The following is a 17908-nucleotide window of genomic DNA, read 5'->3' on the forward strand; positions in this document are numbered from 1 at the left end:
GATCATTTAGAAACATCAGAAGGTGACTCACCTGAAATAATTTTAATCCTCTTTTGTATAGTGACTGTGTAAAAAACAAACAAACAAACAAACCCACAACAAAACAAACAAACAAACAACCCCCGCCCCTTCCCCCCCCCAAAAAAACTCTCAAACCAAAACAAAAAAAACCAAAACCCCTCTCATTGTCATGATTACACCTGTATTGGATGTCAGTGGTGAGGTGCTGGCGGTGGGGGCTACAGGGGCCTCTGTGAGGAGAGGCCAGGGCTGCCCTGTGCCGGACACGGCTGGTTCCAGCCGGCTGCAATGGCCGCTCTGCAGGGCACGGCTGAGCCCCTCGGCCACGATGGTGGTGCCTCTGAGAAAGGGTGTTTTAAAAAGGGGCAAAACCCTGCCTGGCTGAATGAGGGGGGGAAAAAGTGAGAGAAACAGCCCTCTGAGCACCAGGGTCAGAGAAGGAGAGGAATGAGGGGGAGGAGGTGCTCCAGGCCCGGAGCACGGGTTCTCTTGCAGCCTGTGCAGAAACCATGCAGGAGCAGGCTCCTGACAGGAACCACAGCCCATGGAGGACCCACACTGGAGCAGGGGAGAAGCATAAGGAGGAGGGAGTGACAGAGGGACTGCTATGGACTGACTGCAGCCCCACATTCCCCATCCACCCCCCCTACTGTGGGCAGGGATATCTTTCAACTAGATCAGGTTGCTTAAAGCCCCATCCACCTTGACTTTGAACACTTCCAATAATGAGGCATCCACATCTTGTCCGGGCAACCTGTTCCAGTGTATCACCACCCTTATTGTAAAAAAAATTCTTCCTTATGTCCAATTTAAACCTACCCTCTTTCAGGTTAAAACTGTTGCCCCTTGTCCTGTCACTACAGGCATTGTTAAAAAGTCTTTCTTATAAGCCCCCTTTAAGTATTGAAAGGCTGCAATAAGGTCTCCCTGGAACCTTCTCTAGGCTGAACAACCCCAACTCTTTTAGCCTTTCTTCATAGGAGAGGTATTCCATCCCTCTGATCATTTTTGTGGCCCCTCTCTGGACCTGCTCCAACAGGTCTATGTCTTTCCTGTGCTGAGGACCCCAGAGCTGAATGCAGTACTGCAGGTCGGGTCTCACGAGAGCAGAGTAGAGGGGGAGAATCACCTCCCTCGACCTGCTGGCCACAATCCTGTTGATGCAGCCCAGGATACGGTTGGCTTTCTGGGCTGTGAGCGCACATTGCCGGCTCATGTTGAGCTTTTCATCCACCAGTACCCCCAAGTACTTCTCTGCAGCGCTGCTCTCAATCCCTTCATCCCCCAGCCTGTATTGATACTGGGGGTTGCCCTGATCCAGGTGCAGGATCTTGCACTTGGCCTTGTTGAACTTCATGGGCCCGCTCCTCAAGCCTGTCAAGGTCCCTCTGGATGGCATCCCTTCTCTGAAGTGTATCAACTGCATCACTCAGCTTGGTGTCATCTGCAAACTTGCTGAGTGATTGAGTGCACCACGCAATCCCACTGTCTGTCATTGATGAAGATACTAAATAGTACTGGTCCCAGTACAGACCTTTGAGGGACACCACTCGTTGCTGGTGTCCACTTGGACATTGAGCCATTGACTATAACTCTTTGAAAGCAGCCAACCAGCCAATTCCTTATCCATCCAACAGTCCATCCATCAAACCCATGTCTCTCCAATTTAGAGCTAAGAATGTTGTGGGGGACTGTATCAAAGGCCTTCTAGAAGTCCAGGTAGATGACATCTGTAGTTCTTCCTTTGTCCTCTGATGAAGCCAGGTGGGTTTTTAAGGAGCAAGGTAAAGTTTTTAGGGAAACTGAGAAAATGGGAAAAGATACAGTATGCATTTCTTGCTTTCTGCTCAGGATGTTGGTGTAGCTGGGGAGTCTCATCCCCATGAACATAAAGGTCCACTCCTAAAGCGAAGGGCCACTTACAAGGTGTATGGGAGAGAATTTCAGAGCCTGACCTTTCTACATGGTTTTTATTTCTGAGGAAGCTTTCGTCAGTCGTAGCTTCCCACAGTCCACTATATATTACATTAATTCAGTTGAAAAATGGAAAGGGAGATTCAGTAATCTGTTACAATCTTAAAAAAAAAAAATCTGAAATATTGTTAGCCCTCATTTGCTTTCCTACAAGATCTGATGAGTCAGTGAAAAACAAAGTTTCTAAGTGTGCTTATAAGGTCACTAATGGTTTGGGTTTTTTCCAGTCTTGTCTGTTGTTGTTGTCAGAGAAGAAAGAGTTGCCCGCCAATCTCAGAGTCAACCAGTTATCACTGAAGAATCTCTTTGAGGTAAAGTAGCATCCTTTTCTTTTTCCTGTGTCTATTTCTTTTCTTCCTGTTGAGTTTAGTGAGAGATTTTCCATCTTGTGTGCAAAGCCAAAACAGACTGAAGAAAAACAAAATGGAAAATAATACATGGACTTTGTATGATTATGTTAAATCATCTATTTTTGTCCCTTTTCATTTGAACGTTAAAAAATCTTTAATTTGCGTAACTTCTGTATGTAACGTAATGTTTCCTGTAATTTGATCAAAAGAAGTCATCTTCCTCTCAAGTACAGCAAGCTATTCATGTCAGGCTTGGAACCTGAGAATTTAATGTAGAAAAATGTCTGACATCAGTTAAGTTGGATATGTTTTCCAGCCAGGACAATTTATGATATCCCTGGGGATAGGATATTATTACACTTTGCTAGCCTGTCTCTGGTCTGCTTCATGGTGCTGAGTATGATTACAGGGAGTTGAGCTGGGGGGCAGTGTTGAAATTTTCCCTTCCCTCAGTGCCTCAAATTTTTGGTAGGTTGCTTTATACCTAGGCAGCAACTGCTAAACTTTCTCCCTAAAGGCTTTGACACTTTCCAAATGACTTAGAGGATTTTGGCAAGATGGAAACATGTAGTCGTAGACCAAGTAGCCACAATTCCTAATGCCTATCGCTGAGATGATGGCATCTGCAGGCAGCAGAATTTGATCTGTATGTTGCTTTTCTGAAACTTGCTCTTTTCTTTATCTTGTGATGCCTTGTGTTCTGCAGCATTTGGGAACCTCCAAAGCTTTCTATGCTGGCAGGATAAAATAAAATCTTCCAGCTGTCAGAAAAGGCCATGCTCACTCATACTTTGCTGCTAATTGGCTGTGCCTGCCTGGTGCATGTGCCGTGCCGTACACACTGGTACAGCCCAGAGGCTCTGCCCACATCGCTGTGTGAGCTAGGTGGCCTTGTAGGGCTCGCTGCTGCTAACCCCTGCCTTTGTGCATGGGTATCCCACCAAAATGCTTTGAATGCATGAAGGGGTATGCAGCCATTGCCTCTGGCCCCATGGGAACCAGGGTGTAGCTGGAGGCTGACTGTGAGCCAGGAGCTGCTGGAAGTTCACCAGCTCTGCAACTCAGGAGCAGCCGGTGTCTGTAGCAGTAACATACCAACTTTCTAAAGGCATCTCACAATATATGTGTCTGTTACCCCACAGTGGATGCCCAGCCTGTTTCAACTGCAGTTAAGTAAAGCATTTCTTATGGATCATTAAAAAATTCTTCTCTGTGTACATTTTTTCAGTTTTATTCTTCCATTTCTTTGTGTGTGTAAATTAATTAACTGTAGTTCTGCTGTATGTAACCTACTTTTAAAAGATACGGTTATACATTCATTGAGAAATTTCGTTAGGCTTTATGCTGAAGTATGCTGGTTTTTTACAGCACTGTGGTTTTCCTGACGGAAGCTTTAGAAGATGTTAAATGTAGGCTACACAGTACATTTGCTTGGCATTTACTGGCTGGCAAATTGACAGTTTAGGGCATATATATTGATGCAATATGCCAGAATTCGCCATTTGGCTGCTGCAGTGCTTGTGGTACTTTTGTCATAATAATTTCAAGTTGGGGCTTTTTCCATAAATGTATTACAGTTAGGTGCCTGACAGAGTGAGGGGAATAATTCTGAAAAAGGATAATGCAAAGGAAATGAACTGACATCTATTCATAGGCTTGTTTATAGTGACAGCAGAACAATTACTGGATGAATATATGCAAGCATGCCTTGGTTAGCTATCATTAGGCAGGTGTGCTGTGTTAGTGACAGCAGAGTAGCCCATACGGGACTTTATGCTACCTACCATCATCCCTTGTGTGTTTGCTTAGTTTTTTGCGGGAGGGGAGGCTGGGTCGGGGTTCAGTCCTAGATCAGCCAGGCCCATGGCCAGGCGGTGACATGGCTGTGGTGCTAGGGCAGCATAACTGTGGTGTGGAAAAAGGTAAAAGAGCCTCAGTTTAAAGCAGCTCCCAAGCGAAGGTGCCCACTGCCACTGCCATGGTTTGCACGTGGTTAGCAGCACCCTGGCCTGGAGCACAGCAACAAAGCAGTCCTGCAAGGGGTCAACGTGTTCCTCACACTGACAGTAAAGCATGGCAACACAGTAGAGGACACATGTAGGGTGTCTTAGCAAAAAATCTTCCTCCTTAGGCGAACAAATCAAAATGCCTCATTGAGAGAGGAGGATAAAAGTGGGTTGCCTTTGCAAAATAGTATGTCCTTTGTTGTTGAATTGACCCCACCAGTCTTAGCTGTTCTAGTGGCTTTGTTGTATATGTGGAAGACTGAAAGAATCAAGATGAAAGATCCCTAAGCACTGCTTCTCTTTTGCAAAAATTAGAAAATGTGGCTTTCTGACAACTCGAACTTCCCTTGCTGCCACTACATTCTCCCTGTAATTTGTTGTATTTTGATTTTGTAACTGCACAAACAGTAATTCTTGCCAGTCAAAATTTGGCATGAAGTGTTAGAAAAAAAGACTTATTTGTGGATGTTGGAAGCATGTGTGAAGACTGCTATTTAAAAAGATGACTGGCACAAATGGAGAAATTATGTCTGAGCACTGTTTCCGACCACCCCCTCATGTCCTGATCCTTCTGGCATATTGTCTCAATTTCCATCTGAGCTTCCTCTGCCCACCTCCAGAGTTCCCCACATTACTGTACCTCTTGTAGACTGTGCTTCATGTTACGTCCTTGCTAGAACATCCTTTTTCAGTTCAGCTACCTTCTGCTCAGGCTGTGTGCTTTCAGTCTTGGTCTGTGAACTTCCCTGTAAATTCCATACTTTTATCAGATAACCACCTAGGAATTTATTTGGCCAAAAATCTGTCTCCTAAGGCTTAACACCTTTTCTTTGTGTGAGCAGTCATCTTATCATCTTAATGCCAGATGCTTCCTGAGCTGGATGAGAGTAGGGCTTGGTTACCTGAGTTCCCTAAACCTCCTTCCCTCAGTGTTTAACTCCCTTTTCCCAATTTCAAGTATTTTCTCCAGCCTTTTCTTGCTTTGGGGTAACTGCCTGCATAAGCTGCCTCATCCAAGCTTAAAAGGCACAATATCCAGCACTGAAATACAGTAACATTTAATAGACAAGCATCAGGCAGAAAGTTGCAGTCAATTACAGAGAAGAAATATAGAAAAACATATTATAAAATAGATTTTAGGTTCAGTGCTCTTCAGAGCAGGACAAGATTCTTTTAAGATTCTTGAACATCTCGTAAGAGAAGAGTGTTTGTTTTGAGCTTCTACTGGAATTGTTACCTATATAAGAAATGTTTCATTTTACATGGATATAGCTTGATTGTTACTGTTCCACTGATTCTTGTCATAAAAAGCATGGAAATAGGATTAAAAAATAAATGCCTTTTGTGTATGTAAAAATAATGTGTTGTAATTGTTCTCTTTGTTATCAGACTTCTGAGTTGTATGGGCATGGTGAGAAGATGCAAGAAGTAGCGGAGTTAGTCAAGTGGCTAATTTCCATTGGGGCAAAAGTTGAAACCATTGGAGTGTATCCGCTTCATGCTGTTATCAGACTGTGTATCAAAGCAAGTGAGTGACGTCCGCAGCTACAATAATACAGTGGTGGCCTTCATCAGAGAACTGACAGCTAGAGCATTTTTAAATTTATTTTTTTTAAAACTAATGAGATTAGATCATCTGCGTATAACCTTGCATGTGCCAATAAGGCACTATTTTAAAAGTGGTACAAACCTAATCTGGTTGTTCTCTTCCATGGTTTGAAGCGAAAGTGTGATTGATCTGGGTCTTTCGTAACCTGAATATATCAGCCTTGACAAAAATACAGTATTTCTTCCTGCCACCTCAGTGTGGAGCAACAGTTTCTATATGTGCTAAGGAGTCGTGAGTCAACCTCAGATTTGCACTTGCTGCGAGTCAGCGAGAACGTAGGATCATGTCTCCCCCAATGCAGCTGGCTCTTACCATGATTTCTTTCACATATTTCTTCCCTCTCCTACTCCCTGTCTTTGAGAAAAGGTTTCATACAGATGCATCTTGCCACTCCATAGGCGAAAAAACCAGCATCTGTTTCTGCTGTATCTGTTTACCATTTATAACAAGTGGGGGGGTTTTATCATTCCAGGAAAGAACCATCTCTTCAGGTGGTTACTGACTCAGAGGCCAGACTTGAAGGATAGGCTCAACCAGCAAGACAGAGATGGGTGTACCCTCCTGCATATTGTGGCATCTTCCAGTGAATATTCCCAGAAACGCAGTAAATATTAAGTTTTTGGGTTTGTTGGTTTTTTGTGTGTGTGTGTGTGTGTGTGTTGTTTTGTTTTCATATAAAAAATTAATAATGGAAGAAGATTTCAGACCCTGGTGTTTACTATTTCATGCAAAGGAAGAAGATGAGAAAGTCCTTTTATCTGAATGTAGACTTTGTAATAGTAACTAATATTTAAACGTTTCAAAAATTCCCTTTTAAAATTGTATACCTGATTTGTGACCATTTTCTTTGCTCTTTGGTTTGACTGGTTATGATTTTCCCACAAGTATGCTGCAGTTTTTAGAATCATAGAAGTTACCTTTTAAAGTTTGATGTGCCCTTAAAATCATAGTAGGCCACCTGGAGACCTATCCTGTTTTTTTAAATAGGTGAAGATTTAAAACCTAAGTAGCAGCATACTTTGTCAGAGGAGGAAAATGAAATGCTTTCCTTCTTGTTTTCTGTGGGATTTCTTTAATGTTAACTTAGCCTGGCTTTTTTTCTTGTATTTCTTACTCTGCCCACTAGGTGGCAAGAAGAAATAAGCATCAATGCCAAGGTAACACCAGACTTTTAGGTCGTTAAATGCGATGACATTCTGGTGGTTCTCTTCAATACTATGAATGAAATGTGCACAACCTATAGCTAAATAATTTCATTTTCTGGAAAGGTGTAACACATCTTTCGCAGCAGTTCCATCTGTTGCTAAATGACTCCTGCATTCCAGGAGAGACCATGTATGTGTGTGTGGGTATGTGTATATATATAAAAAAGTTTATTTATGTATAATTATATTTATATAGCATATATATTGTATATAGTGCATGTATTTTTATATGTATTTATTAAAGTTCATTTGTTTATATTTAGTGTAAATATATAAACTATACAGTACATTTATAAATATATATAAATACACATATAAAAATAAACCCTTGCACCCATCTGTTAACAAAAAATAATCCCTAAAGCAGCTTGAATGGTAAGGCTTAGACAAACAAAGCAAGACACTTGTGTTAGCCTGCATGATTTTTTCCTCATCTAGGTTTTGCCTTTGGCACATGCAGTAACAGAGGCTGTGTGCTGCGGCGGTGTGCCTAGGGGATGGGTGGTGGTCTGACACTTAACTTGCTCACCATCGCTCAGGCTTCTCCTGCATGACTTGGTGGTTTGGTGCTCCTGCGCTCTCCCAGCTGTTCTGAGGGCATGGCTTATAGCAAACGTGCCTCTGAGGCAAGGGGCGTACAGGCAGCTACTTGCAGGGCTGTAAAGTTTCCCCTAGTAGCACAGTGTGACATACTAAGAAGCAAGCGTGTCCTCTCCCAGAATATTAGATACTGTGTCAAGGCTTTAAATCGCTATTATATTTATTGTGTTTGTGCATAATCTGTAATACTTGTGAAATGCTTTAGAGGATAGTGGTTTCTGTTGAAGGCAATGGTACTTACCATTAGTCAAACTAGGTATCTTTATTATAAGGCTTATTACCAAGAAAGTCATGTGTTCTATGTTGCGTAGGAAAGAAACTCAGTGCATAGCTGTGTATATTCATGCCTGAATATGTGAAATATTTTGGTTTATTGAGTCACCTTCCAAACAGTAGCAAAATCCCTTGTTTTGTTTTTTCTTTATGTACAGAGCAGTTTGCCTAGAGCCTGGAGAACAGGGTTGGGGCATAAGGGAGGAGGTGAATTCCACATACTGCCTCTGGCCGGTGAGATGTTCATGAGGCACCCAGTCACTTTGTGTTTCTGTGCTCCCATTTCCCAATTAATAATAATGAAGATAGACTTTTAAATTTTTTGAAGGGGTTTCTTTTGGGGAAAAATACCTAACAATACCTCATTCTTATGATGCTGAAAAATTTAGATTTTTTTTTTTTTAATTAAAATTACACTAGAAATTGTGCCAGGAAGTAAAAAATACAAAGGAAAACAGAACATAAACCCCTGAACAATGAGAATTATTCTTCCTCTAATGTTTATTCATGTAATGTTTTAGGCCAAACAGAAGATGTGATCATGCTCCTGAATTTTGGGGTTGATCCCACTGTTCCAGATGTGCGGTCAAGATACGTCATAGATATCTTGAAAAAGAACAAAAACTTCGATGCTGTAAAAGCAGTCAGCAATCACATTGAGAAACACCCTTCCCCTGAGAAATGGACAGGTACTACGTGGGTTGTGTGCTTTTCCTGTTTTAAAATTTTATACTTTAGATACAAAATTGTTTTATTTGTAATTCGTAGTAGGAGGTGTTTTTTATGTAACTTTTGCTACATATTGTCACCTTGATCTCCTGTCAGTCAATGATGAACATTTTATCCTTGCCTGAAGGTGACTGCTGTCCAACTGATGTTCTTAGTATATCACGCAATAAGTAACTACAAGTTGCTCTAAGTTACTCTAAGCCACTGTTTTTCTTTCTCTCCCTTAACATGAGGCTCCCCCTGCCATAGAAACTGCTTCTTTTTGATGCTTTTTCAGTTTTAACTTTTTACCTTCACTTTATTTTTTGGAAAATGAAACATTTTGTTAAAATATTGGTGGCACATTTAAAATGCTTTTAATACCAAAAAATATTGACAAAAAAAGAGAAGCTCTGAAATGATGAAAATGTAAGTGAAAAGTTGCTGACATTTTTAAAAAACAAAATAACTTTTTAGTAAGAGCTCTTTGTTCACAAAGTTTTAGCCATCTTTGACCTATGTCGGTAATAAGCAGCTAAAACTCCTGTATTACTTGGAAAATTTTAACTTCTGCACATGTTAAGGGAAAAGAGTAGCAGAGCAGACTGTCAAACTAAAGCTATGAGAGCCTCTCATAACCAAAATAGGGGAGCTAAAATTTAGTTCCACTCTTGAAATATGGGGAAACGTCGAAGTGCATTTTAAAAATTATTAATGATATTTCTAGGCAGTTTGCAAACGACCTGTTGTCATACAGAAAGGCACAAATCTTAATTGTCCCAGTGCTAATATGAAATTTCATGAACTGGGGTGATAAATTGGTTTCCAGTCTGCTTTTTTATAATAGCCTGTCATTCTGAAAAGGGTTCTGACTTATCTGTTTTTTTATAGTTTTCCATTCTGGAAACTACTGTATCAAGTGTGTTTGCCCAAATAATGGGAATTTCCTCTTCCATGCCAATAAATGAGAATGAGAAAACATACAAATTGTACAATACCACCCCAGTGTGACAGTATCCAGACTGGCTAACCCTTATATAGTTTTTTTGTCTGCTCTAACAAATGGAGCAAGCCTGAGCTGCCTGAACTGCAGTATGGTCAGAGAGATGCTAGTTGGGGCAGGAGATAGGGAGCTGTCTACCCTCAGGACTGGGAGGGTCCCTGCAGGATGCACCTTCTTGGCAGTATGGCACTACAGTTGCTACTTATATCCTAGCTCTGAAAGAGACTGTAGTGGGCCACAGACATTTCCAGCAGAGGATCCAGTCGTAGGAGGTCATTCGGAGAAGCTCTTGGGAGTATCCACATGAGAACTGACAGATTGGCCAGTGAGGCAAGATGCTCCTGCAGGACTTTGAGGTTCACAAACTGAGGAGGTAGATCCTGCAGCTGATCTTTTCAAGCCATGGTTTAGACTGCTGTTTAAAAATAAGTCCCAAGCATGGACATTGTTCATCTTGAAAGCATTTCTTCTGTACAGTCTTTCTGAGATGGCTTGGTGCCTGATCTGCTTGTTTTCCCTGGCACTAACCAGCCAGAACTTTAAGGTAACACCTGTATTAGCCCAAAACATAACCTTTTTAAACCAGAACTTGCTTGTGTCATTCAAATCTCAAAGCACAGATGGAGCAAAAGACTGCACAGGTAGACCAAACTTGGCAAAAAGCAAAGTTTTTAGGCTACATCTCTGTTTTCATGTGTGTATTGCATGTAAGTTTACTGGAAAGCACTGCGTTTCATTGCACTTGCACCTTATGGCTCCTGGCAAGCATATTCCCACAGTTTCTCTTCCTTTACTGTAGAGATCTCTGCCCTGGAGAAGGTCTTAGCCCAGTGGTTCTCAGTTAGGATGTTAACACCAATACCCCTGTGGTTGTAATTGCTTTGGTTGGTGTTCTACGTAGCTCAGCCTGTCTTTTATGGTCAATTTTTTTTTTTTTTTTTTTTTTTTGCAATGCACAGCCTGCAGGAGTTTTCTAGGCTTGGTGCAAAATGAGAGGTTGGAGAATAAGCCACTGCTTTACAGGTAACAGTCTGAGGTTAATCCTTGTTGCTAAAAAGATGACCAGCCTTGTCTGTCTCTTTGTCCTAAGAGGTAAAGCTACTGTTTTGTTTGGCCTTTGATGTACTTGAATTCTTCAAAGCTTTTAGGAAAGTCAGGCCAAGTCTTTCAATTTTCATTTAAGGGCATTTATGGGGACATAATTTAAAATCTGCCATTGCCCATTACCTTAGTATCTCTTAAACTTGTAGGTATCATTTTGGTGTGGTGGGTTTTTATGGTTTTGTTTTTTTCTTTTAAGAGGACAAATTATTTTATGGCTGTATTTCTTAAATGGCACTGAGGAATCAGACAAGCTCAGGACATCTGATTAAAACTGTATGCTGAAAACATTACTGGTTTTAGTCATCTACTCTAAAAATTTTGAATGGTGATATCACTACAAGGCAGCAGTGTCCTGCCTGCATGCAGATCAACTTGTGAACTATTACAATTTTCAACCTAGTGTATTATGGTAAAGAATGTATTTGATGAGTGTATCAAATATCCTTCGGGATATGAAATCCATCACAGGACTGGCTTTGGCAGTAAGAGTTTCAGCCATCTGATTTTAACCTGCCACTACACATTTCTTGGAGCCCTGAGATGCAATGTATTAAAGTCCTGCCCTGAAAACATGCCACCAAGGGACTGGATTTTCAATTTCTGTAATGTTTTGCAGGGGGGAATGAAAGCAGAGCCATAGCTGATACAGATTCTCTCCTGGATGTTCTTGAACAGTTTGTCCAGTTCTACAAGTTTGAAAATGGAGCATATCATAAAAATGTCTTGAAGGAAGATGCAGTTAAGCGATTTCTGAAACTGCTATCTTCTGTGAAAGGTACAGTGAGTTGCTATTTCTCCCCTTCACAAAACTTAATTGCTGTGAAAAATGTGTTTGATGCTAACATACAGTTTTTGCTCTTTTACCCTTCCTTCTCTTCCCTGTTTCTGCAACTGATATTACTGGAACAATGTGCTTTTACTTATTTTTACTGTTGTGTTTTGAACTTAGAACCACCGGAATATGCACAAAAATTCAGTATGATGAATCAAAATGTTCAAACTTACTTGGCTGTCAGCATAAGGATGTAAAGATGCAACTGTTGCATTTTGCTGCTCTGTACTTTGAATTTATTGCATTCGTTATTCTGAAATTAGTTTACAGTGAGATGGATTTTATTATGTGGCTTTGAGTGAGTTACGTTGTCTTGACTGTCTGTCTTGCAGAAATCCCTGAAGGGGTGGTTTGTAACATCTCTCATGCCTGCGCTAACAGCTTCATAAAACAGTTGCTGGAGAAGCAAATGTGGCATAAAGTTTTGCTGCTGCTAACAGGGAAAGCCAGTGGGGAAAAGCCGTCAGGTGGAGGACTCTTCAAAAACTGCAGTCTTTCAGATGTTGACATCGGCAACGTTATCCAACAGTGTGACAGATCGGATAAGCAAGTGCACCTCATAAGATGCTTGATTGAACGAGGAGGTGAAAAACTGTGCAATATTAATGTGTTATAAAAGATCCGGTATTTTGTTTGGCATGTTTGGAGCAACATAGTTTCAGAAATACCAACACATGTGTTTTGTGGCTCTGTGTAAGCGCAGCAGCTTGTGGAGTGCAGTCCATTGGCTGTATCTGCTGTGTGCAACATGGGGAAGCTAATAAGGCTACATGGGATGGAAGATGTTTTTCAAATTAAATTTGGCTGTCAGGGTTGGTAAAAGGCCAAAGATTATTGTTGTTCCTTCACTTGTAGTTTCTTTGTTTTTTAATTTCTCTGTCTTCAGCCACAATATTAAATCCTGATAGAAACTGTAAGCCACAGTCTTTGGGTTCAGTCTGTTGTTATGTTACAAGTATTTGACTACTTCAGTGATTTCAAAGGCATGACCAGATGTGTTTCTTTTTTTAGTGCAGACATCATCATTTTTCTTGTTTTGCATGAGGTTTATTCCTAGGATTACTCTGGCATTTTTCATTTCATCGTATAACTTGATGTTAGCTATAAATTATGGACACACAGTCCTGCTGCAGCCTTGTGAGTGCCAGAGGTGCAAGGAGGCTTCTTGTTTTGATCAGTGACTGACTGACTTGAAGCAGATATGTTCAGGCCTTTCTGTCTTCCTATCACAACAGAAGGACTGGTTGCTCAGCTTAATAGGAGATAAGAAGAGATTCTGAAGATTTTCGTAGTCAAAAACTCTTTAACAGATACATGTAAAAAGCTGACAAAAAAAAAAAAAAAGCCACCTGCTCAGCAGTCAGCACATACCTTTGTCTGTTTGGAACTTTCTGTAGTTTTCAGATCTGGCCCATTATATTTAACCCCTGATATTTTCATGTCCTTCACACCAGCTCTGCCAGATGGGATTGGAACCAACTCTGAAATACCACTGCAAATATGCCTCAAAAAGAATTATTTTGAACTAGTGTATTTGCTGCTGACCAAAGGTGCAGATCCTCAAAATGTCTCCATTGCACAAGGAGATACTCCTTTGCATGCTGCAGTTTCCATCTGTTTAAATAATAGAGGTAAGGCTTGTGTGTGCCCAGGCCTAGGGGACACAGAGAGCTCCAGCGTATGTGCGTGGTGTGATTTCACAGCAGCTGTTGAAAACATCCCATTTCTTACCTGCCCAGCCCACTGCCCCTTCTGCTGCTGTTTACTGATATGATAGCAGAGGCAGCAGATCTGGATGTCTGACTGTGTCTCAGTGCCCAAAGTTTGCGGGCCAGAGGATACGCACTGGTCTTTTTTGAGCTGATGTGTTCTGCTTTCTGGTTGCAGTGGCTGGTACTATGAGGAGAGTTAATGGCAGCTCAGGTGACCAGAGGGACCCAAGCAGCTGTAATGTTACTGTTTTGTGAATATATTCTTGTTTAATCAAGCTGATGTAGAAAGGAAGGCTCCTCTTTGAAACCTGGTAAAATGCATACTGGGTGGGAATGAAGTAAATAGGAAGGATCTAGAAAGAAACAAAGGTAAAGGCAGAGCAATGGCAGCAGACTTTGAAGGAAATCCTACAATGACACCTGAAATCTGTTTCCCAGTTTTTGTTTAGTTGTAAATCAAGCAAAGTTTTGTTCAGAGGAGGAGTAAGAGAGGACTGTAGGGCTTACGTAAAAATGTAAGAAATTAAGATAAACTGTCAAACTAAGCCTCAAAGTCAGGTTTGATTTTAAATTAAGGAAAATGCATTTTTGAGTTGAAGGATTAAAATGATTAAAAATACTGAATTTATTTATTTTTAAAGCACAAACATTTCATTTGGTAGCTTTAGAGAGATTAAAAGCATAGATACTGCCAGTTGTAAATTTTAAATTAAAAGATTAAGAAGTCCAATGACAGTATCTTCTCTTAAGTGTTTTTCACTGTGTAAAGTTTTTGAGGTGGAATTTCTTTACAGTTATTTTGTTGTGTCACTATTTTACAGTTAGGAAAGAAATGTTTCACATATATTATCTGGTTTAAATCACATACATTATCTGGATTAAATCAAGAAAGCTGTAGAATATCTCTTTCCGTTTTTTCTCCCCAGGGTGGTATTGGACTAATCTTATTTTGTAGGAGGTTGCTCTAGGGACCTCAGATATCAGGAAATAGTTGAGATTTGCCACAGGTTATTTTAGTAAATCAGAGTCATCTGCAGCAGATTACTTCTGGGTGGCATATTAAAATGAATCAAATGACCCCAGAACAGTACCCAGAGCTGCTGCTTGTCCAGATAACCAGTCACCAGCCTACTTTGGGTCGCAGTCGGGGCTGATGTTGGAAGATGAACGAATCTGTCTGCACCCGGAGGTTAAAAATTGACCAATGCTATAGGAACAATTGCAACACTAGGGATTTCTAAAGCTTTGCTGCCGTTGTATTGTTTTCCCTGAATATTAGAAAAGTTCAGTTTTGAGCCATTTCAAATAAGCATGTTTTACAAACATGAAATGTAGATTCTTTTGTTTTGAAAATAAATTGATTTTCATTTAATAGCTGCAGAAAAAAAGTATCAAAAATTGTTGGCCTACAAAGCAGCCTTGTAAATCAAGTGGTTTGTGGTTTTTTGTTTTTTTTTTTTAATTTTTATTTGCTCTCTTGCTTTCAGATGGCACTGGTTTAAACATCCTGAACTATCTGCTTGATCTCTTTGCTTCAAGACCTTCTGACTTTCCATATCTTAATCCAAACATACAAGATGAGAATGGAAATACAGTGATGCATGTTGTTTTTCAGAGAGGATTTTCAAAACAGGCTAAGAGAATAATGGAGTCATTGGCAAAATTTGATGTTAACTTTAATATAAAAAACAAATTAGGAAGAGATGTGAGGCATAGAATTAAAAAAAATGACCCACTGCTACTTGCCTGGAATAATGCTACACTGGAGAAAAAGAAGTACCGGCAGGATATAGCAGGGCAGTCAGTTAAAACATCTAAGCCCATTCCAGCCTCTGAGATTTCACAGCCAAAGAGCACAGGGCGTTCTTCATCTGGGTCCTCATTAAAGGCGCCATCTGGCAGTGCAGTGCATAATGATTTAAAAACCCCGTGTTCTGTAAAGACAAAAAAAGATCAGTTGGCAAAGCAGGAAACAGAAGGAATAAATAGCCCCTTAACGCTGCAGGAAAGTCTAGTGCAGGCAATCACAGCTTTAATTCAGCAATTAAAATTGGGTGACACCCTGAGAAAGGATCATCCTCTGGTACAAAAGCCATCTTCAGCCAAGACTAATGTGGAAGAGGGAAGAAGTGAGTCCTTGCAACCTTGTGGAAGCATAGCTTATCCTGAAGGAAAAGGAGGTGATTGGGAGAAAAAGAAGGGAGCAGGGAAATTTAGTATGGACCTGCCTGATGGAGAGAAGGAAGAACCAGAGGAAGAGAAGGGGAAGATTCCGGATATTGAGGCATATGTGCAGGAGTTTGATAATATGACCTGGGAAATAGAGTGCACTCCTGAAATGCTGAAGACGTTGGGCAGCAAAGCTGTGCCTCATTATCTGAAAACTAAAACTATAATGACAATTAAGCATCTTGGCAATGGGGAATGGACTAGGGGCCTTCAGAAGCCACTGAAACACTTGAAAGCTGATATCCAGCTGTATGAGGCCAAGTTGGGCAAAGGTGCAAGAATGCTATGGGAACTTGCGATTGACTTTTCTCCTCGTTGCAGCGAGAGTGCGGAAAAGATCATGGAGACAGAACAGAGAAAATGTCTTCCAGAAAAATCTGGTAGAGTTTACACAGAAATAATCAGAATTTGGGCCATTGTTCTTGACCACTGCAAGCTGAACCGTGTCTTAGATAATATATGTATTTCCTACAATCGTGGTTTATCCTGCATCTTGAGGAAAAAGCTCAAGGGCATAAATGAAGGACGTCAGAACCACAATGTGACAACACAGAAGCGTGTTCCACGTTGTTATGTTGAAGACCCAGAGGCAGAAATGTCAAAAGAACATACCATACCTGAGTATTTCCCTCCAGCCAGTGCAGCAGAGTTGGAATACAATATAATGAAATTTCACAGCTTCAGTACTAACATGGCGCTTAACATTATAAATGATGTACATTCTTCTGTTGAATACCCTTTCAGGGTTGGGGAGTTGGAGTACGCAGTAATTGATCTCAATCCAAAGCCCATGGAACCAATCATTTTAATAGGGCGAAGTGGGACAGGAAAGACGACTTGCTGCTTGTATAGGCTTTGGAAGAAATTCTATTCGTACTGGGAAAAATCCACCTTGGCAAATGGTCCTCTGCTGGAGAGGCAAACGTGGCAGCAAAGACAGTGCAGTGAGGTTGAAAAAGCTAGGTTAGAGAAGGAAGAGAGTGAACTAAAACAGGACAGTGATGATTCGAGTGAGGAACAGATGAGCGACGAGCAAGACCGGGACAGTGAGGATGAAAATTTTCCTGCAGGCACAGCTGGTGCAGAAATGAATTCATGTGATGACCATGAAGAAGACGAAATGTGTAGTGCAGAAGCATTGAACACGCTGGAGCACCTGCACCAGATCTTTGTGACAAAAAATCCTGTCTTGTGCCAGGAAGTTCAGAAAAATTTCATTGAACTTAGCAAGTCTTCCAAGGTAACCAGTCACTTCAAGCCTCTGGAGCCAAATGTTCACAAGCTACAAGACATTAAAGATGAAAATTTTCCTCTGTTTGTCACCTCCAAGCAGTTATTGCTGTTACTGGATGCATCCATGCCTGACCCATTTTTTCCAAGAAATGAGGATGGAAGCCTTAAAAGAATCATTGTTGGTTGGAGTCCTCGGGAAGACTTGGTTGTACCAAATTGGCAAGATGAGGATGAAGAAAGTAATTTTGAAGCAGAACATGGTGATGATGAAGGAGCTGCAGATGTGTACTCTAGGGAAAGTGATCCTCGGACTTTTGTGACTTACGATGTATTTGCAAATGAAATATGGCCAAAAATGATAAAAGGTAAAAGCTTGTACAATCCAGCACTGGTTTGGAAAGAAATAAAATCATTTCTGAAAGGCTCTTTTGAGGCACTGAGTTGCTCTGGAGGTAAACTTACTGAGGAGCAGTACAAAAAGCTAGGCCGAAAGAGATCACCAAACTTCACAGAAGACAGGAGTGAAATCTATCACCTCTTTTGTCTTTATCAACAGATACGATCACAGAGAGGTTACTTCGATGAAGAAGATTTGCTGTATAATTTATCTCAAAGACTCTTAAAGCTCAGGGAGCTTCCGTGGTCCATCCATGAGTTTTATGGTGACGAGATACAGGATTTCACCCAAGCTGAGCTAGCGCTGTTAATGAAGTGCATCAATGACCCTAATGCCATGTTTCTAACTGGTGACACTGCCCAGAGCATAATGAAAGGAGTTGCTTTTCGTTTTAGTGATCTGAGGTCACTGTTTCATTACGCAAGCAAGAACTCCATGAACAAGAAGCAGCGTGTTAGGAAACCAAAAAGGATATATCAGTTGTACCAGAACTACAGGTCCCATTCAGGTAGAGTAACAAATTTATTTATGGTCTGTGCCTGGCCTCTTCAGATATCACTAATGATTGAAGTTTTCTACTGGCCAATTCAAAGCATCTTTAAGCGGCCTATTTTTTTAAGAGATCAGATGGTCAGCTTTTTCTGACATGCAA

At 40.9% G+C, this 17908-nt stretch overlaps 1 protein-coding gene across 3 annotated transcripts in view; it reads left to right on the forward strand.

Annotated features, from left to right (window-relative positions):
* Positions 1–17908, forward strand: part of TRANK1 (tetratricopeptide repeat and ankyrin repeat containing 1) — a 57519-nt gene that overhangs the window by 16294 nt on the left and 23317 nt on the right. For 2 of the 3 annotated variants that reach the window (XM_030008482.2, XM_030008481.1), the window contains exons 6-13: positions 2223–2306; positions 5741–5879; positions 6433–6564; positions 8560–8727; positions 11470–11628; positions 12018–12269; positions 13140–13316; positions 14885–17764. In XM_030008482.2, coding sequence (XP_029864342.1) covers positions 2223–2306; positions 5741–5879; positions 6433–6564; positions 8560–8727; positions 11470–11628; positions 12018–12269; positions 13140–13316; positions 14885–17764 — 3991 coding nt within the window. Of the gene's footprint in view, positions 1–2222; positions 2307–5740; positions 5880–6432; positions 6565–8196; positions 8273–8559; positions 8728–11469; positions 11629–12017; positions 12270–13139; positions 13317–14884; positions 17765–17908 lie in introns of those variants that run through there. The other variant, XM_030008484.1, reaches the window with a different exon arrangement.

This window comes from Aquila chrysaetos, chromosome 3 (genome assembly GCF_900496995.4).
Source record: "Aquila chrysaetos chrysaetos chromosome 3, bAquChr1.4, whole genome shotgun sequence".
NCBI lineage: Eukaryota > Metazoa > Chordata > Aves > Accipitriformes > Accipitridae > Aquila > Aquila chrysaetos.